The sequence below is a fragment of the Perognathus longimembris genome, chromosome 27 (assembly GCF_023159225.1).
Source record: "Perognathus longimembris pacificus isolate PPM17 chromosome 27, ASM2315922v1, whole genome shotgun sequence".
In the NCBI taxonomy this organism is placed as follows: domain Eukaryota; kingdom Metazoa; phylum Chordata; class Mammalia; order Rodentia; family Heteromyidae; genus Perognathus; species Perognathus longimembris.
In genome coordinates this window covers 7,808,074-7,826,574 of record NC_063187.1, presented here as the reverse complement: position 1 = coordinate 7,826,574, position 18,501 = coordinate 7,808,074, and the positions used below count along the sequence as shown (strand labels likewise).

The following is an 18,501-nucleotide window of genomic DNA, read 5'->3' as shown; positions in this document are numbered from 1 at the left end:
ACCCCACCCCCATGCTTTTAAGTGTTTTTGTGCTGTGGTTGGGGTTTGACCTCAGGGCCCCAGAGCCTGCTTGGCTTGCTCTTCTTGCTTAGCTGGCTCGGACGTCACTGGCTCTGCCCCCTCGAGCCTTGCCGCAAGCCCTGCTTTGTTTGCTGGTCATCTTAGAGATGGAGTCTCCACTGTACTCTCCCGCCCGAGCGGGCTTGGGGTGGTCATCCTCTGATCTCAGCCTTGTGAGGAGCTGGGGTGGCAGGCGCGATCCCCCCGTGTCTGGTGCAACTTGCTTCATGTACTGGGGTTTGCACTCAGGGCTTCACAGCTGCCAGGCAGGCCCAGCACCCGAGCCACTGCCCCCGCCCATCACCACCTTGTGCACGCCTACCTGCCCGCCAGTCCAGGGGCTTGGACTCAGGGCCTAGCCGGCGAGCGTCCCTGTGCTTTTCTGCTCAAGGCTAGCGCTCTGCCACACAGCCATAGCTCCACTTCTGGCTGTTGGGCGGGTTAAGTGCAGATTCGAGTCTCACAGACTTTCCTGCCCCGGGCTGGCTTTGAACCGCATCTCAGCCTCCTGAGTAGCTAGGATCACAGGCGTGAGCCACCGGCACGCGGCTGCTTCATTGTTGCTGTTTTCTACATCAGTCTCTTCCCCCACTGAAAGCGCTCGGGTCACAGGCGCGGTGGTGAGGAGAAGGGCTGACACGTGCCGACGCGGTCGGTGGCGTTGGGAGTGGCACCTTGGGCTGCACGGCTGTCCTTCAAGCCTCACGGAGAACTCACACGCATCACCACCACCACCGGCTGGCCCTCCACAGACGCGGAACGCGCGGTGGGTGCCCACCCACACTCCCAAGATCCCTGGAGCCCGGGAGCCACCCAGCTAGACCAGCTAGAGAATGGTTCTGAGAAGGCCGTGAGATGCCCGCAGCTGCCCCCGCACACGCTCCCGCTGCCAGCCCCGAGCTCCGGGTCACGGGTCACACCGCTCCCCACACTTGCCTCACCCCGCAGGCCTCGCCCGGTGCCCACAGAGGGGCGGCCACTCCCCAGCCCTGCAGCTGCGTCCTTCGTCCTTCAGCACACAAGGACCGGAAGGGACAACAATCCCGCCCCTGGGGACCCCGGGCAATCTCAAAGAAGCACATGGTTATCACGGCAGCGGCCCCCCCCTCCTGAGGGCACCCCACCCACATCCTTCCAGTTCAGTCCCTGGTGCTCCCAGGCCTGCCCACCACTCCGTTTCCTGGCCAGGTCGGCTCCCAGTCCAGTGCTCCATCGGCATGTCAGCGTGGGGGGGGGGGGGGAGGGAGGGGAGAGCGCCGGCTTCACACTCGGGGGTGACATTTCCAGGGTCAGGGGCCCCCGTGCCTGGCCAGTGGTTCCTCTGCATTGTCATAAAGTCTCAGTGTTGGAGAGGGACTTAAAGGCCATTTAGTCTCGGGCAGTAAATACGGAGCAGGAGACAGTTTTCAAGTTGGACATTTTTCTAGAAGACATGAGGTAATAAAGTTACTATTGATCCCTGCGCCCCCCCCACACCCCACCCCCCCAGCCATGAAAGCAAGAGCTGGTTCTCTCCACGACACGGAGCCTTCTCTCACAGGAGTGCGGATGGAGCTAATGGATGCAGGACGCAGCCGACTTTCCGTAGAGACGTCAGAAATGCAATAAAAAATAATGGTTTCATGCTAGTTTATAAAGCTCTCTTCAAGAGTATGAACTATTTCATGTCTGTAGGGAAACAAGAGCTCTTTTTTTTCTTTTCTTTTGTACCAGTCTTGGGGCTTGAACTCAGGGAGGCCCTGAGTACTGTCTCTGTGCCTCTTTGTGCAAGGCTAGCTAACGCTCTACCACTCGATCCACAGCACCACTTCTGCCTCTTTCTGAGTAGTGTATTGGAGATAAGAGTCTCACAGACTTTCCTGCCTGGGCTGGCTTCCAATTGTCATCCTCAGATCTCAGCCTCCTGAGGAGCTAGCATTACCGGTGTGAGCCATCAGCACCCAGCTGCTACGGTTTTTTTCATTCACAAGATTTTTCAAGAAAACTTGTAACCTTACATTTAATTTTCCATCACATAACAAAGCCCATGGCTCACATCTGTAATCCCAGCTACTCAGGGGATTCAGATCTGAGGAACCTGGCTTGAAACTAGCCCAGGCAGGAAAGTCCATGAGACCCTTATCTCCAATGAACCAGTAAAAAGCCAGAAGTGGAGGTGTGGCTCAAGCAGTAGAGAGCCAGCTTTGAGTACTAAAGCTCAGGAACAGCACCCAGGCCCTGAATTCAAGCCCCAGTACCAAACCTCCCCCTCCCAACCACATACACATGCACATGGAACGGATATGCGGGACTGGACACTCGCTCACACTTGTAATCCCAGCTACTAGGGAAGTGGATATAGGAGGATTACGGCCGGAGGTCAGCAGGGAAAAGGTGCTGCTTTATCTCAGAATCCAGCCGGACGAGGAGGTACATGCCTGTAATTCCAGCTACTTGGGAGGTGGAGGTGGGAGGATCATGGTACAAGCAAAAGCAGGATGATCTGAGTTTGACATTTCCAGGTATCCCATCCGATACAATGCTTTGCACTGAATAGTCTGAGGTCTGTCCAGCCGGAGCTCTTCCAAGACACCAACCGGCGGCCTCTCGCTCATCAAGTGACGCACCTGCGTCTCCTCACCTAGGCCTCTCCCAGGCTGCCTTGCCTTTCCAGGACTCATTTCCCTAAAACTCTGCCAGTTCCCCAACCGTGGCCTTTCATTCTTTGCATTCCCTAAACGCAAAGGTGGTTTGTTTTTTTTGTACGTTAACGGTTCAGTGAATACACACTAACTGAAGAAAGCTCAACCGGTTTTATTCTGGGCTTATAAAACCCAGGCACTGTCATGTTAAAGACTGTAGCCGGATAGGCCGTCTGTGGATCTTAGTGTCTTATGTGTACCTCTGCGTGTTCCAACGCTGGGTTGTCTCGAACCGCTGACTCCTCTATTCAGACAATAAATGATGCAGTCGCTGGATTTGGCTGGAGGTTTCTGACCCTGCACAACCTGACACGCCGGGGAAGGGTCGTCGATGAAAAGATGGGCCCTGGAGTGTTACAGCCCCCCATAACGGGGCTGTCCGGTTAAACAGGATGACACACTCTGTAACCCCCCCCCCCCCAAATCCTTAGCCCAGACTTCCCCATAGAGCAGGAGCCTGCGTGATTGGGGCCTGACCACTGAAGTCCGGCGGGGGGGGGGGGGGGTTGGTTAAATCTCCTAATCGTGTGTGTGCACTTGCCAGTCCCGGGGATTGAACTCAGAACCCGGGCGCCGTCAGCTCCACCTCCGGGCTTTGGAGATCAGAGTCGGGCGGACTTTCCCGGCCGGGGCTGGCTGGCTTCCAGCCTCGACCCTCCGGTCTCCGCCTCCGGAGCGCCGTGGGTGCTGTCGCCCGGCCCCAGGCCTCAGTCCCGGAGACCGTGCGGGACCTGCCCTCCCGGCCCCGGCCGAGCCCTGCCCTCGGCCCCGGCGGCGGCGGCGGCGGCGGCGGGCGACGTCCGGGCAGCGGGTCCCGGGTGCCGGGTGGACACCGAGTGGCCCCGCCCCTGCAGGCCCCGCCCCAGCGTAGCCCCGCCCCGCCCCAGTGGCCACGCCTTCCCAGCTGGCCACGCCCACCCGCGCCTCGGCGTCCCGCGGGGCGGGGCAGAGCCTTAAGCGGGCGAGGCGCCCGGGAGACGGCGTCGCGGAGCCCCGGGCGGAGGGAGCGCGGGGAAAGGGCCGCTCGGGTCGAGGCGCCGTCGCGAAGGGCTCGTCCCGTCCCTCTTGCTCCACGGCACCTCGCTGCCCGGCGTCTTCTCTGGCCGCCGGACGCGACTGACGGCGCCGCACTTCCGGTCGTCCACTGCAGGGGAGCGGACCTTCCTCCCGGCGTGCCTCGCTCCCCTCCTCTCCCAGAAGCCCCCGCGCGGGCCTCCGGCCGGTCCGGGGCCGCTCCCGGCGTGCCCCGCGCGCGCGTGGAATCGCCCGGGGGTGGGAGCTGGAGCGGCGGAGGGAGGGGGAATCCCGGCGCCGGGCCTGGCGTGGCTGCGGTCAGGAAGGTCCGGGTCGGCTGGGGGTTTTCTTTGGGGGGGTGGGGGGTGGGGACTGGGACCCCAACACCCCCCCCGCCCCCCTCCGCCCCCCCGCCCCCGCCGGGCCTGTGTGTCCTGGGTCAGCCTTCCTGTGGAGGATGGAACGGTAACCCCCAGCGCGGCTGTAGTGGGGGTTCCCTCCGGTCCCCCACTGAAACTCCCCCCGTCTCTGCCACCCACGTTCTTGGAGACCGGGCCCTGAACTTGTGTCTCTCCAGAGCTCCGCCGGCGTCAGCATGTCTGGGGTGGAGGAGGCCACTCCTGGAGGTGGCCGGGCCGTGCTGTGTTTTGGACAGGTACTGGCCACCCTGTTCCCGGGGAGACGGGGGCCAGGCAGAGTCACCCCAGGACACCGAGCCCTTGGCTCCTCCACACCCGGCCCAGGGCCGCCGTCCTAGGGTGGCTTTGTGGTGGAGCGCGTGCCTGGCACGCGTGAGGCCCTGGGTTCCACTGCTTGGCGCCATGCAAGCAATAGATACATTAATTAAAAAACAGAAAGACTGAGCCTGTAGCAAGGACGGTCTTTAGGTGGATACTTAGGTGTTGCCTGGAGAGAAAGTTCCGGATGAAGCTGGCTGCCGGGGGGATCGCCTTCTGACCCTCCCCAGCACCAGCACTGGGCCCTGGCAGTCTGGTGTGTCTCTTGGTTTGCAGAGTCAGTACTCGGCAGAGGAATACCAGGCCATCCAGAGCGCCCTGAGGCAGAGGCTGGGCCCGGAATACATCAGCAGCCGGGCGGCTGGAGGCGGCCAGAAGGTAGGACAGTCAGTCTCTGTGACCCGGAGAGGGGGTGCCTGTAACAGCGGGCTCCTCACAGGATCCCCCCGTCCAGGGCCAGACTCAGAAGTGGCAGGCCATTTCCTAGTGCCTCCAGGAAGGGGGAGGGCGTGCCAGCCTTCAACGTCATCTGAAGTGAACCAAGCCTTGCACACTTGGTCGTCCTAGCCACTCAGGAGGCTGAGTGAGACCTGTGGCTCGAACGGGTAGAGCACTATCTGAATTGGAACAAAAAAAGCTCAGGGACAACACCCAGACCCTGAGTTCAAATCCCATGACCCACCAAAAAAGAAAAGATTTGTGTACTGCCGTGTTAGGCGGCCTACCTCTGCAGCCCCGGCACTCAGAGGTCAGGAAGACCATATGAGATCATCCCGGGGGAAGCGTGTGGGGTTCCCACCTCAGTCAGTGAAGCCGGACACTGGGGAGTGCCTGGCATCTCAGCAGTGCGGGAAGCAGAAACGGGGGGGGGGGACCCCGATCGGCCATTGTTTCATCTTCCAGGTGTGTTACATCGAGGGCCACCGGGTGATTAGCCTGGCCAATGAGATGTTTGGGTACAACGGCTGGGCACATTCCGTCACACAGCAGAACGTGGGTGCGTGTGCTTCCGGGCTCTGCCGCCCCCCCCCCCCCCACGCCTCCCCTCGCTCTGAGAATAGGGCGGGCACAGGCTGGACGCCGGGGGGGGGATAGGCGCACGGATCCAGGGGTGACTTCTTTGCTCTCTGAGGTTGAACGCCCCCCCCCCGCCTCCCCTTCTTAGATTTTGTGGACCTCAACAACGGCAAGTTCTACGTGGGCGTCTGCGCGTTTGTGAAGGTGCAGTTAAAGGTGAGCTGGCGTGGCGCCCCCTGCCAGTCGGCACAGGGATTGCCCAGGCCAGGAAAAAGGCCAGAACCCAGTCTCAAAATAATGGGGCGCACAGCGGGGTGCCGGGGACCCGCCACCCACCTGCACCGGGCCTGTTCGTGGAGATGGCATCTCCCCGAGTGTCCTGCCCCGGCCGCAACGGTGACGCTTCAGATCTTAGTGGGAAACCAGGTGCCGCCCTTTGCTTACGGGCTGCTTGTTTCAAAAGAGCCTTTTTTTTTTTTTTTCAGTCCCAGTTACTGCATGGCATGAAGACCTTTGAATTTAAACTTAGTTTTGCATCATACTGCAGTCTTGAACATGTTCACACTCACACATATACACACACATACATTTTCAAAAGATCTTAAAGTGCGCTGAATAAGCATCGGCCGTACATTTTAAGACAAAAACCTTTAACAAATGATTTTAGCATTCTCCAGCCTCATTTCCCAGGGCTTGATAGTTTTAGTAAAACATTTTTAGTCTTAGTAAAACATTTTAGCGCACCAAACAATTTTCTGCTTAAGAAGGCTGGGTGGGGGTCCCCCCAGAGTTCTTTTTGTGGACACTCACACTCTGATTGTGAACCATCGCCTGTACATCTTTCCAATGAGCTATGCAGGTTTGATACAAAAGACTGTTAGACTTACAAACAACACAGAGATGACAGCACAGCATGGTGAGGTCACTCCCTGCCACCTGTGGGTGGCTTGTGCTGGCCCTACGTCCACCCCGTCGGCGGCTGCGGGTCAGGACTTGGACTTGGGGCTGATGCGTCTGTGTCCTGGGCTGTCGGCACCGGCGAGTTGACTTGGCAGGACCCTCCGGAGCGGAGGGCACAGCTGAAACATTTTCCTCAGAGTCCTCCTCTTGTAGAGTTAACTGGGATGGGGAGTATGGAGCGGGAAACATTTCCTCCTCCGTGTTTCCTCCCTATGTCAAAGCTCCCTCAATTTCCTCAATGGTGGACCCTTCTGACTTTCACAGGGTGATCCACTTTTCCTTCTTAAGGGCCACACCTTGGTTCTGAGCTATCTCCTTAACCTCCCTCCAGTGAGCTAGGATCAAGTCTAGGGGGCTAGATGGAGGTTCTCAAGATAGAACATTATCCATAGCTCTGATAAGATGTACAGTCCAAAAGGCTACAAAAAACAAAACAATTAATACAAAAGGAGGAAAACACACAGGCCTAAGAAAAGCTACGAGTTGGAGATCTCCCAAGCTTAGTGGCTTTCTGGTTTTGGTTTTCTTCTGGCAATTGCTGGGGATTGAACTCGGGGCCTCACGCGCTACCACAGAGCCACGTCGCCTCAAATGCTTATCTTACCAAGATGGATGGTGCTGTTCTCTTGTTACTTTAAAAATCCACTTTGCATATATATATATATACGTATGGCTGGGCAGGGAGCAGCGTCTGAGCTCCCGGTGCTTCCCCCCCCGCCCCCCCCTCCCCAGGACGGCGCCTACCACGAGGACGTGGGGTACGGGGTCAGTGAGGGCCTCAAGTCCAAGGCCCTGGCCCTGGAGAAGGCCCGGAAGGAGGCTGTGACCGACGGGCTGAAGCGCGCGCTCAGGTCAGCGTCGGGAGGGGCGGGCCGTGGGCTCGCCCTGTGACCCCGCTCTGAGCAGCACCCGACAAAGCCCCAGCCCGTCCATTGCCTGGGCTCCCCCCCACCCCGGGGGCTGCAGGCCGGGTCTCAGCCCCGCGCCCTTCCTCCTCCTGCCAGGAGCTTCGGCAACGCGCTGGGAAACTGCATTCTGGACAAGGATTACCTGCGCTCCCTCAACAAGCTCCCCCGCCAGGTATGCTGCGGATGGCCGCGGGGCGGGGGCGGGGGCGGGGGCGGGGGGCAGGTTCTCTGCACCCTGGTTGTGTTCAGAAGCTGCCGCAGGCCCTGGGTGTTCAGCTCAGATGTCAGCGTTGGCGCTGGCAGGGGACAACCACACGCGTGTCACATGGGGAAACGGAGGCCCTGGTCGTTTCCCTGCCCATCCTGGTCTTGAGTCGTGGCCGGGCCGGGGTGCGGGCCGCCCGTCCCCTCCCCCGCGGCGCACAGAGGCGAGCCCCGGGTGCCAGCTGGGGGCGGACGCCTCGCTCACATGGCTGGCCGTGTGTGTCAAACGGCCGCTGTGCTGGACGCTGGGGGGCATCACAGTGAGCCCACAGCTGTCGCCCCAGGTCTGTGGCTCGAGGGTGTTCCCAGCCCCCTGCCTCGCAGCCACGGGGGGTCCCGCGCCCCGTCTTTAGGAGGGTCTGGTCTTGTGGCACTCATTCTGTGAGGCATGCCCGCCACACTTGGGGTGCTCACTGCCGCCCCCCGCCCCCCCCCCCCCCCGTGCTGGGGGAGCGAAGGCGAGCCACGCAGCTTCCCGTGTTCCCCGCAGGCGCCCGTGGAAGTGGACCTGACCCACGCCAAGAGGCAGGACTTCGAGCCCTCGGTGGAGCAGGCGCGGCTCCACAGCTGCCGGCTGCAGGCGTCCGTGGCGTCCGCGGGCAGAGCAGGCGAGGGCCGCCCCGCGGAGGAGGCGGGGGACCAGCGCGGCGGCTCCAGGTAGGGGCCCCGGCCAGCTCCACCCTCCCCTCCTGCGGCTCCTCCCGCGGCCCCGCCGGCCGCCGGCGCGTGTCCGCCTCGGCCCCACCCGCGCCCCGTGCGCGCCCCTCTCTCGGCCCCGCAGTGTGGAGGAAGACGTCACGCAGCAGCGGAAGCTGCGGCAGAAGCAGCTGCAGCAGCAGTTCCGGGAGCGGATGGAGAGGAGGCCGCGGGCGCCCAGCCCCCCCGCAGCCGCGGGGCAGCGTGAGGGTGCGTGAGGGGCAGGGCCTCCCCGCGGGCCAGGGGGGTCCCACGGGAGGTCTGGGAGGTGCCTGGAGCTGGACGTTTCGGGGTGAAGGCGTTTGGCCGTGCCGGTACTGGGGCGTGAACGCGAGGCCTGGCACTCTCCCTTCAGTCAAGGCCGGCGCTTGCTCTGCCGCTCGAGCCACTCCCCAGCTGGAGGGGGGGGCGGGGGGGCTCCTCCTGGGGTTCCCCCCCCCCCCGCGGCTAGTGTTCATTCATCATCTCCCTCAGCACCCACAGGGAAATGAGCGTGAAAGCACACCCGAGGCTCAGGGCACGCGCCTCAGGCAGAGCAGGGGGCCGGGAGGGTAGTCACGTGACGGTGGTGATGGTGATGGTGGTGATCGCCATGGCAGGGGTGGTCATGGTGGTCACCACAGTGGTGATGGTGATGGCCATGGCAGGGGTGGTTGTGGTGGTGGTCACCACAGTGGTGATGGTGGTGATGGCCATGGCAGGGGTGGTCGTGGTGGGTCACCACGGTGGTGATGGTGATGGTGGTGATGGCCATGGCAGGGGTGGTCGTGGTGGTGGTCATCACAGTGGTGATGGCCATGGCAGGGGTGGTCGTGGTGGTGGTCATCACGGTGGTGATAGTGGTGATGGCCATGGCAGTGGTGGTCGTGGTGGTGGTCACCACAGTGGTGATGGTGATGGCCATGGCAGTGGTGGTCGTGGTGGTGGTCACCACAGTGGTGATGGTGGTGATGGCCATGGCAGGGGTGGTCGTGGTGGTGGTCACCACGGTGGTGATGGTGGTGATGGCCATGGCAGGGGTGGTCGTGGTGGTGGTCATCACAGTGGTGATGGCCATGGCAGGGGTGGTCGTGGTGGTGGTCATCACGGTGGTGATGGTGGTGATGGCCATGGCAGGGGTGGTCGTGGTGGGTCACCACGGTGGTGATGGTGATGGTGGTGATGGCCATGGCAGGGGTGGTCGTGGTGGTGGTCACCACAGTGGTGATGGTGATGGCCATGGCAGTGGTGGTCGTGGTGGTGGTCACCACAGTGGTGATGGTGGTGATGGCCATGGCAGGGGTGGTCGTGGTGGTGGTCACCACGGTGGTGGTGGTGATGGTGATGGTGGTGATGGCCATGGCAGGGGTGGTCGTGGTGGTGGTCATCACAGTGGTGATGGCCATGGCAGGGGTGGTCGTGGTGGTGGTCATCACGGTGGTGATGGTGGTGATGGCCATGGCAGGGGTGGTCGTGGTGGTGGTCATCACAGTGGTGATGGCCATGGCAGGGGTGGTCATGGTGGTGGTCACCACGGTGGTGATGGTGGTGATGGCCATAGCAGGGGTGGTCGTGGTGGTCACCACGGTGGTGATGGTGATGGTGGTGATGGCCATGGCAGGGGTGGTCGTGGTGGTGGTCATCACAGTGGTGATGGCCATGGCAGGGGTGGTCGTGGTGGTGGTCATCACGGTGGTGATAGTGGTGATGGCCATGGCAGGGGTGGTCGTGGTGGTGGTCATCACGGTGGTGATGGTGGTGATGGCCATGGCAGGGGTGGTCGTGGTGGTGGTCACCACAGTGGTGATGGTGATGGCCATGGCAGGGGTGGTCGTGGTGGTCACCACGGTGGTGATGGTGATGGTGGTGATGGCCATGGCAGGGGTGGTCGTGGTGGTCACCACGGTGGTGATGGTGATGGCCATGGCAGGGGTGGTTGTGGTGGTCATCACGGTGGTGATGGTGATGGTGGTGATGGCCATGGCAGGGGTGGTCGTGGTGGTGGTCACCATGGTGGTGATGGTGGTGATGGCCATGGCAGGGGTGGTCGTGGTGGTGGTCATCACGGTGGTGATGGTGGTGATGCCATGGCAGGGGTGGTCGTGGTGGTGGTCACCACAGTGGTGATGGTGATGGCCATGGCAGGGGTGGTCGTGGTGGTCACCACGGTGGTGATGGTGATGGTGGTGATGGCCATGGCAGGGGTGGTCGTGGTGGTGGTCACCACGGTGGTGATGGTGATGGTGGTGATGGCCATGGCAGGGGTGGTCATGGTGGTCATCACGGTGGTGATGGTGGTGATGGCCATGGCAGGGGTGGTCGTGGTGGTCATCACGGTAGTGATGGTGGTGATGCCATGGCAGGGGTGGTCGTGGTGGTGGTCATCACGGTGGTGATGGTGATGGCCATGGCAGGGGTGGTCGTGGTGGTGGCCATCACAGTGGTGGCAAGGGTGACAGTGAGGGCAGCGCATGTGAGGATTGGAGTTGAGCCCCCAGGACTGCCCCCAAACCAAGCGACAGAATGTTCTCCTGCTCTGGTGGGGCAGAAGGGAGTTGGCGGCGGGGTCTTCCGAGCCCCCCCCCCACGGGGCCGCTGACCCCTAGTCCTTTCTGGCCCGCGTGAACCCCAGCAGCGCCCCGGGCCCCTCCTCGGACCTGCAGTCCTGTGGTTACTGCCGCCCCAGCACCCCCCACGGGGGCCCCTGTCCCACCAGGTGAGGCTCCAACTGCGGGGGAGAGGAGACAGCCGTGGGTGCCCCGCAACCCCAGGGCTGAGCCCGCACCCCGTGTCCTCCGCAGCAAACCCGCACGACGGCCTCGACCCCTGGGATCTGACTCCAGACCTGGACGACCTCATCCCGCCATGCTGGAAACCAGAGCCTCCCCCGGCCTCTGCCAACACCGCCCCGAGCCACCAGGCGGCGCTGCGAGCCAGGGAGCCGGAGAACCCCAAGCCTGGGCACCCCCAAACCTACACCGCCAACTGGCTCCTAACAGGTACGGGGATGGGGGCCAGGGGCAGGGGCTCACCCCTGTAACCCAAGCTACTCAGGAGACAGATCGAGGCTGGCGGTTCAAGGCCAGCCCCGGCCTAAAAGCTCTAAGCCCCTTTGTCCACTAAGAGCAGCTGAGCTGGGTGCAGCCGCGTCCACCCCGCCAAGCGGGAAGTGTGGCTACAGCGGGAGGAGCGTCAGGCCCCAGGCAGAAACAGTCACGGCAGAAAGGGCCAGAGGCGAACCCCAGGGACTGCTTCCCAAGCACAGGCCCCAAGCTCACACCCAGCGCCCCCCGAAACAGTGGCCCCGTGGCGTCAGTGCTGTGACCTTAAGGGACACGGAAGGCAAGCGGCAGATGGCGCTGCGAAGGCGACGGTCTGGACGGCTGAGTGGGATCAGAGCCGCCCCGCGGCGTGGGGCCTCGCTCCCCACGTCCTCTCGGGGTTTCTCCCCCTTAGGCTTAGTCTGAATTAGGATTAACGAACGCAGTCCGGAAACCCTGAGCCAGTGCCGGCGGGCTAAGGTCTCCCGTCTTCCTCAGGAGGCGGCGCGGCTCCCGGCGGGAACCAGGACGCAAAGAAACAGAAACTGGACCCCCCCTGAGGCCCAGGACGGATGGCGGGGGGCACGCCGCCCCAGAGGGACCGGACTGGACCGCCGTCGCCGGGCCGCCCCGGGGGAGCGGCCGTCACCCTCCCGGCTCTGCCCGCGGCGGCTGAGCCTCACCTCGCCGCACCCACACCCACCCACACCCACCGCGTGCGAGGGGAAAGCTGTTGTGTGAATAAAGACGTTTCGGGAGTGCGTCGTGGCCGCCTCCGCGCGTGTGACACAGGCTCACGCGGCACCCGGCCTCCCGAGTCCCCTCCGGGCCCCTGCGTGTTACCGTCCCGCGCCGGCTCTTCCCCACGTGGGGACGCGTGTTCCCAGGCCCGTGGTGGATGCCAAACCCTGCGATGCAAATAAAGCCTTTTTCCCATCCGTGGCGGGACGTCAGCGTTCGTAGGTGCCTCGACCCGGGGCGCCTGGGGCTCCTCCACGGCCAGTCCGCACCGCCAGCGCCCCTCCTCCGGGGCTTCGGGGCCGCGAGGCTGCGGGCTCCTGGTGCGGGACGGGCACGCGGAGGGAGGGACGCATGGACGGCCTCCGCCCAGCCGGGCCACACTCCGCTGCGGGGCTGGCGCGTGGGGCCGGGCCTCCACCCACCACCGCCACGCGCGAAGCCCCACGCGAGCGGAGAGGACGCCCCGGGGGTCCGGCTGACGTCGGCTGGGTCGGGCAGAGCCGGAAGGAGGGCGGCGGATGGCCGAGCACTGGCCCTGAGCACAACCCAAAGCTTCTAAACTCTCGGTGCGCAGCTCGGGGAGGCGAAGGTGCGGGTGAGGGGGACCGGCCCCTCGTGCCTGAGGAGCGCTCGCTAGCCTGCGCATCGTCCCCGGCGTCTCTTCCATTAACTACCCCGCCCCCACTCTTTTTGGGGGGTGCTCTGGCATGGGCTGGGCCTAACCGTACAGCAGTGACTGCCAGGCCGGCCTGCTCCTCCGCCGAGGCGTGGAGAAGGGGCCCGGCCCCACGACTGCCCGCGAGCCCTGCCCGCGCCCCGCGACGGCAGCTGGAAATGAAGGCCCGCAGCTCCACAAAAGCAAGTTGGCTTTATTTGAATGGTTTCATTAAATAAAGTCTACAAAGGTAACAAACCGGAGCACAAAGCGCAATCTTACAAGAAGCGCGACCCCCAGAGTTAGTGCAAAATGTACAAGTAACGGCTGCTGAGGTTTCCCGAGGCTTCAATTCAGTTTCTGTGGTTTAAAAAAGTGTACATTGTTAAATAATGTAAGGAAAACATCTAGAATCCAGAAAGTTTTTAATGTGGAAAAAGATACTCAAAGTGTACTAGTAACAGAAAAATAATTTAAACAGTTCAGTAGCACTAGCTCGTCCCCCCCCCCCCAGGCTCCCCACGCGGGGCCGCCCACTGCTCTCACTGCGGGAAGGCGGTCCGCGGGGCTCCCCTCCGGGGCGTCTACCTTCCGTGTCTGGCCTCTCCCCCAGGCCTGCCCTCGGCGCGGGGGAGCCGCCAGCGCCCTCCCTGCCCTGCACCTCGGGGCCAGCGCCACCAAGTTCTTTTTCCATGGGGGTAAAACGTGGGAAAACGGCCATTTCCTAGCTAAGTCAGAGAAGAGGCGCCCCCTAGCGTGGGGGAGCGGTATTTGCGGGGAGGGCACGGGCGCAGTAGCAGCCAGCGAGAGATGCGGGCACGACGGTTCCGAGGCGAGGCGGCCAGCTGGACGGCAGAGCAAAGGGGGGAGGGGAGCATCTTAGCGGGTTCCTCAGCGCAGGGCAGAACCCCAAGCCGGGAAGGCAGGGTGGGTTTGCAGGGCGGCATGGGCTGCTCACTGCCTTTGCTGGCCAGGCCGTCACCCCCTGGGGCAGGTCCTCTCTCCAGGCTCTTGCTCCCCCTGTCCTCGCTCTCTCTCCAGGCTCTTGCTCCCCCCCATCCTTGCTCCCCCGTCCTCGCTCGCTCTCCAGGCCCCAGCACTCTCCTGTCCTCGCTCTCTCCAGGCCCCAGCACTCTCCTGTCCGTCTCCAGCCGCCCGGGCCACTGTCACCTCTCCGCTCTGTCACACCTGCAGCTCCCTCCGCGCCCCTGGGGCAGAGCCACCGCTGCGTCACCCCCTCTGCACCCCGGGGTCTGGGGTGTCAATCCTCGGGGCAGAAGCACCCCAAGTCCAAGGCACTGAAATATCCAGCAAGCAGTACTGGGAGAACACAAGTGTTCAAGTACGGTAATGTCTACAATTTCACATTCACATTTATTTCTCTAATACAATGGAGATACAAAGGAAAAGTTAAAGTGTCTCGACGAGGACAGAGCTAGCTTTCTGTGAACCTTTGAAACCTTTCATGGTTTACTCTTTAGAACTACTGTTGTCCACAACATTCTATCACAGTGTTTCCACCTTGGAGCTGATGGCGAGGTTGCCGTCGGGGCCGCGGCGGCGAAAGCACGAATGACCTATGGTGAGAGAGGCCGCCACCTGCACCCCCGTGAGTTTTTACAGGGTTGGGGGGGGGTCAGGTGGGGGCAGGGTGGGGCTGTGCAGGTGGGGGACCCCGAGGCTCCGTCCACCCCCCCTCCCCGCAGTGTGCAGACAGGAAAGCTCAGCCAGGCGCCTGCCACAAGAAAGCTGCTCCTCCCCTCTGTCCCCACCATCAAGGGAGCGGAGAAAGTTCTCCATTCTGAGGGCTCAAAATGGTCGTAAGAACATTCCCCCGGCCAGAAGGAACCAGGTAAGTGGAAGTGCAGCACGCGGTTAGTCCCCCGCTCCTCCGCGGCCGGGCCTGGCGGGCGGCTGGCTAGGTGGTCCGCAGGTTCGAGCCCGGGGGGTTGCTGATGGACTTCTGCAGGTTGCTGATGTTGAAGTTCTGCAGGGACGCGCTGCCCACGGGCTGGAACTGGCCGAGCGGCGGCGGCGCGGGGGCCGCCCGTGCCGCTCCACTGCGCGCCGAACGGGGGGGCGGGGAACCCATACTGCTGTGGGGGGCACATGGACTTGGGGAAGTGGCCTAGAGAGGTAGCGGAGGCGGCGGAGATGGGGGCCGAACTGCCCAGGTTTGAGGTCATGGAGATGCACAACTGCCCAGGGGCCGAGAACTTCCGCGCCATGCCGGGGCCCTGCAAACAACAAGGGAGAGGGCGGGTGTTGGGGCGCTGCAGGGCAGGACGCGGAGCTGCCAGGAAGAAGCCAGGGGTTCAGGCAGGGCACCGAGGCACCCACCATCTCCAGCTCCCTTTTCTCCAAAATATGCGTAAGCTGGGGAAGGCTATGGCAGGAAGTGCCCGCGGGCTGGTTTGCACGCCGCCCCGTGCCCCCCGGCAGAGCCCCGAGGTGACACTCACCTCGTAGTTCATGTGCCCTTTGCTCCCCCTCCGGCCCGAGAGGTTCATGGCGTCCCGGGCCCAGTTGTCCACCAGCTTGTGCAGGTCGTCCGTGAACGTGCCCTTCCTGCTGGACGTCATGGCGGGGGGCTGCGCCTGCGCTGCCTGGCTGCTCACGGTGCCCCCGACGGTGTTTGTGCTGCTGGTCCCTAGCGGGAGCAACGGCAGCATTAGGGGCTGGGGTGCGCCTCCAGGAAGGGGGAGCCACAGAACGGGGAGCGGAACGGGAAGCCATGCAGGAAAGGGCGATGGCAGGGGTTTGTTCCGGCCCAGGGGTGAGGGCGAGGCTCTGCTCAGCTCCGGGGGGACGGGCGGCAGGGGCTTAGATCGGGGAACCCTCGGAAAGCACCCTCAGAGCAGCGGGCCCTCGGGCGGGGCGGGGCAGAGGGGCAGCAGCGACGGCGGGGGAAGAGCTCCGCTGGACAAGGTGCGGCCCAGGCCGCCTGCGCTGCGCCTCAGGGAGCCCCCTCCCCCAGAGGAGCGGGGCGGGGCGGGGCGGTGAGCGAGCAAGGCCGGTGCGCGGGAGGCGGGAGGCGGCACTGTGCCATCTAGCTACGGCTTAGAGCAGAGGAGGAACGAGAGAGGGCCTGCCTGATTTCGGCTCAGCTGGAGGACACACTGAAGGTTATTCGGAGAGGCAAGTGTTAGGAAAGAGGGAGAGAAGAGTCATGGTCTCATTTCCCCCCCGTCCCCCAAGTTTTGACCAGATACCACATCTGCTACCCAGTGCATAAAAGCTGTGTTTACTAGCAGAGTGAGCCGGTGGGGTCCTACGTGCCCAGGTGAGCGCATGCGTGTTGCGGGTTCCTAGTTCAGAGGTGGAAGCAGCAGCGGGCACAGCAGGGCTGGAGGCCCTGCCCCCACCGCCCGGCCCAACCAGGGCGCTGCACACGGGCTGTGTGTGCCGCGGGCACCGGCTCGGAGGCAAGGCCGCACACGGGGGACATAGTGGGCGGCATACAGGTCAGTTCCCTGCAGGGAAGCGCAGGGACAGCCTGCGAGCGAGGGGCAGGGGCAGGGTGCGGGGACAGCGCAGGCGCCATCACGGGAGACCCAGACAGCAAGCGTGGGGCATGCGTGGGGCCCGGCCCCGTGCTCAGCGTGCTGGGTGATGAGACGGGTGAGGGAAACCCACAGGAGCAGCCACACTGAGCAGGGCGTCCAGCGCCAGGGCGGGGGGGGGGGGGGTGCAGGGCTGAGGGGAGGATGGAGGTGGGGGAGGACTACACTGGCCTCGCCTGTCCTCTCCACGCAGGGAGCTCACGACCCGGCCCGGGTGAGCCGGAGCCTCGTGGGAGGAGGAGGAGGCCTGCGTGGTCAGAGGCGCCGTGAGACGCCGGGCCGGGAGCGCGCGCTGAGCAACCTCAGAGAACAAGTCGCGCATGGACTCTAGTCCACGTTCATCGCTAACTCCGCCCTCCCCGTGCCCTAACGGGCCATGCCCATGGGCTCAAGGGATGGAGCGTTCCTGAGAACTCTTTCCAGAACCTTCTAAGCTGCTTCAGGATGCTATGTTATCTGAATTTTAATGAGAAGTGCCCCGTAAAATACCAGCCTATGGCAAGTAGCATTTCCCTCCTTGCCAGCCTAGCTGCTGCCTTCTACTGTGAGTGGGGTGAGCAGGCATGGCTGGGGGGGGGGGGTTAGGGGAGCAGCCTTGCCCAGCACACACTTGCTGAGGGGTACTCCCCCACAAGCCAGGCCCCCATCTCTGCATCCATGCTCCTACGGGGCCTCTCCGTGTGGGATCAGAGGCAGCGGTAGCCCCGAGCACGTTGAAGAGTATCAGAAAAGGTGCAGGGAGGGAGGGAGGTTAGGAGTCGGGGTTATGGCTTCAGAGATTAAAAGGCTCTCCAATCAAGGACCAAACGTAACAGAAAGAAAAGATAATTACTACAGAGCTGGTTGCAAGGACAGACTTTTTTCACCATCTTCCCTGAAGCACAAAGAGAGAGCAGTGTGTTAGAGATAAAGACACATCATACTGTCCACAGAGCACACGCACGCCCAGCGGGAGAGCAGGAGGGCAGGGGTGGGAGCGGGGCTCCGGGCGGCGGCCGAGGCAGCCCGTGTCTGTCAGTGGCCGGAACTCGGTCACGTCGCCAAGCGGCCCGGCTGGTGCCGCCTGAGGCTCCGACGGCGAGGAGCTGGTCTACCAGGCTCGCCGCTGCTTGGATTTCGAACATCCAAGTCGTGTTCCCACTGACTGACCCACTTCCTGCTGCTCCTGCTGGGGTGTGACAAAGCACTCAAATTAGTACGACTGTTACAGCTTCCAGTTCAACTCGCTGCTTCACTTCCACATGGTGGACAGACATACTGACCCCTTCCCTTCTAGACAGCAAGCAATCTTTGAACACAAATAGAGCATTAAGCCAAGCCGTGCTTCCAGACCAGTGCCAACCGAGAGCATAGAGTAACACCCAACGCTTCTGCCTATCCATCACCGTCCTTTGGTTGAGACTCTCACCATTTGCCATCCCGGTTGTCCTGACACACCCCGGGCCGCAGGCGGCCTCCCACCTTTTCACTCAAAGGGAGGGCGGAGACTTCCTACTACAACCACTCATCAGCGGTGTCTAGCACCTACCTTGTGGATGGATGGACAGAACTCATGCAGGTGGCACTTGTGACACTTCACAAAAAAGAAGCCTTCTGCTTTCTGCTCTTCCCAACATTCTACTTCAAACACCCTGGGCTGCCCACTACTGGACTGTCCTTCCCTGGCTCTCGCTGGACCGCCCTGTCAATGCTTAGTCAGCTGATGAGCTACAAGGACACGCACGAGCCAGGCCTGGGGAGCGTGGCCGCGGACCTGCATGCCTGGACACTGTCCCACGGGTCTTTCGGCCCCTTCTGTTGGAGAAGCCAGCAGCAGGTGGGTCATCAGGTGTTAATGTGACACACGCACCGGGACACGAGTCACCACAGAACACAAAGCAAGTGTGATTCCTTCCCACCGCAGAGAGGCCCAAGGACCCGGCACGATGGCCTTCGCACATGCACAGAAAAGCACAGTAACCACGCCAGAAGTTTGAGGCCTTAAAAGATTATGAGCCATCCTCTTAACACTTGAACTTCAAAAATTTCCTTTTCTTTTTTTTTGGGGGGGCGGGCAGTTCAGGGCTTGAACTCAAGAAACTCAAGAGTCTGGGTGCTGTCTCTGAGCTCATTTGCTCACTTCCAACTTTTTGGGGGTTCACTGGCAATAAAGACTCACATATTTTCTTGTCCCACTGGGCTGGCT

At 62.4% G+C, this 18,501-nt stretch overlaps 2 protein-coding genes across 4 annotated transcripts in view; one reads left to right on the top strand and one right to left on the bottom strand.

The window, feature by feature from the left end:
- Positions 1-4,008: 4,008 nt before the first annotated feature.
- Rad52 (RAD52 homolog, DNA repair protein) lies at positions 4,009-12,296 on the top strand. 3 transcript variants are annotated; one of them, XM_048335265.1, is made up of 12 exons: positions 4,009-4,081; positions 4,333-4,410; positions 4,769-4,870; positions 5,396-5,489; positions 5,658-5,725; positions 7,202-7,320; positions 7,474-7,549; positions 8,132-8,298; positions 8,423-8,547; positions 10,952-11,032; positions 11,118-11,315; positions 11,856-12,296. In XM_048335265.1, exons 2-12 carry the CDS (start codon positions 4,351-4,353, stop codon positions 11,915-11,917), a joined length of 1,152 nt encoding a protein of 383 aa, XP_048191222.1. In that variant the 5' UTR covers positions 4,009-4,081; positions 4,333-4,350; the 3' UTR covers positions 11,918-12,296. The 3 variants fall into 3 exon arrangements, with proteins under 3 accessions (XP_048191222.1, XP_048191221.1, XP_048191223.1); XM_048335264.1 differs by having other exon boundaries at positions 10,949-11,032; XM_048335266.1 differs by lacking the exon at positions 10,952-11,032.
- Positions 12,297-14,526: 2,230 nt separating this feature from the next.
- Wnk1 (WNK lysine deficient protein kinase 1) overlaps positions 14,527-18,501 on the bottom strand; it is an 84,251-nt gene continuing 80,276 nt past the window's right edge. The window contains 3 exon segments of the mRNA XM_048335247.1: positions 14,527-14,794; positions 14,796-14,990; positions 15,216-15,403. Coding sequence (XP_048191204.1) covers positions 14,672-14,794; positions 14,796-14,990; positions 15,216-15,403 — 506 coding nt within the window. The 3' untranslated portion in view covers positions 14,527-14,671.

Coding starts and splice junctions, on each gene's coding strand:
- Rad52 (XM_048335264.1), top strand. CDS start 4,351: ATGTCTGGGGTGGAGGAGGCCACTCCTGGAGGTGGCCGGGCCGTGCTG. Junction 5,726..7,201: donor TTGTGAAGGTGCAGTTAAAG/GTGAGCTGGCGT, acceptor CCCCCTCCCCAG/GACGGCGCCTACCACGAGGA. Junction 11,033..11,117: donor GGGGGCCCCTGTCCCACCAG/GTGAGGCTCCAA, acceptor TGTCCTCCGCAG/CAAACCCGCACGACGGCCTC.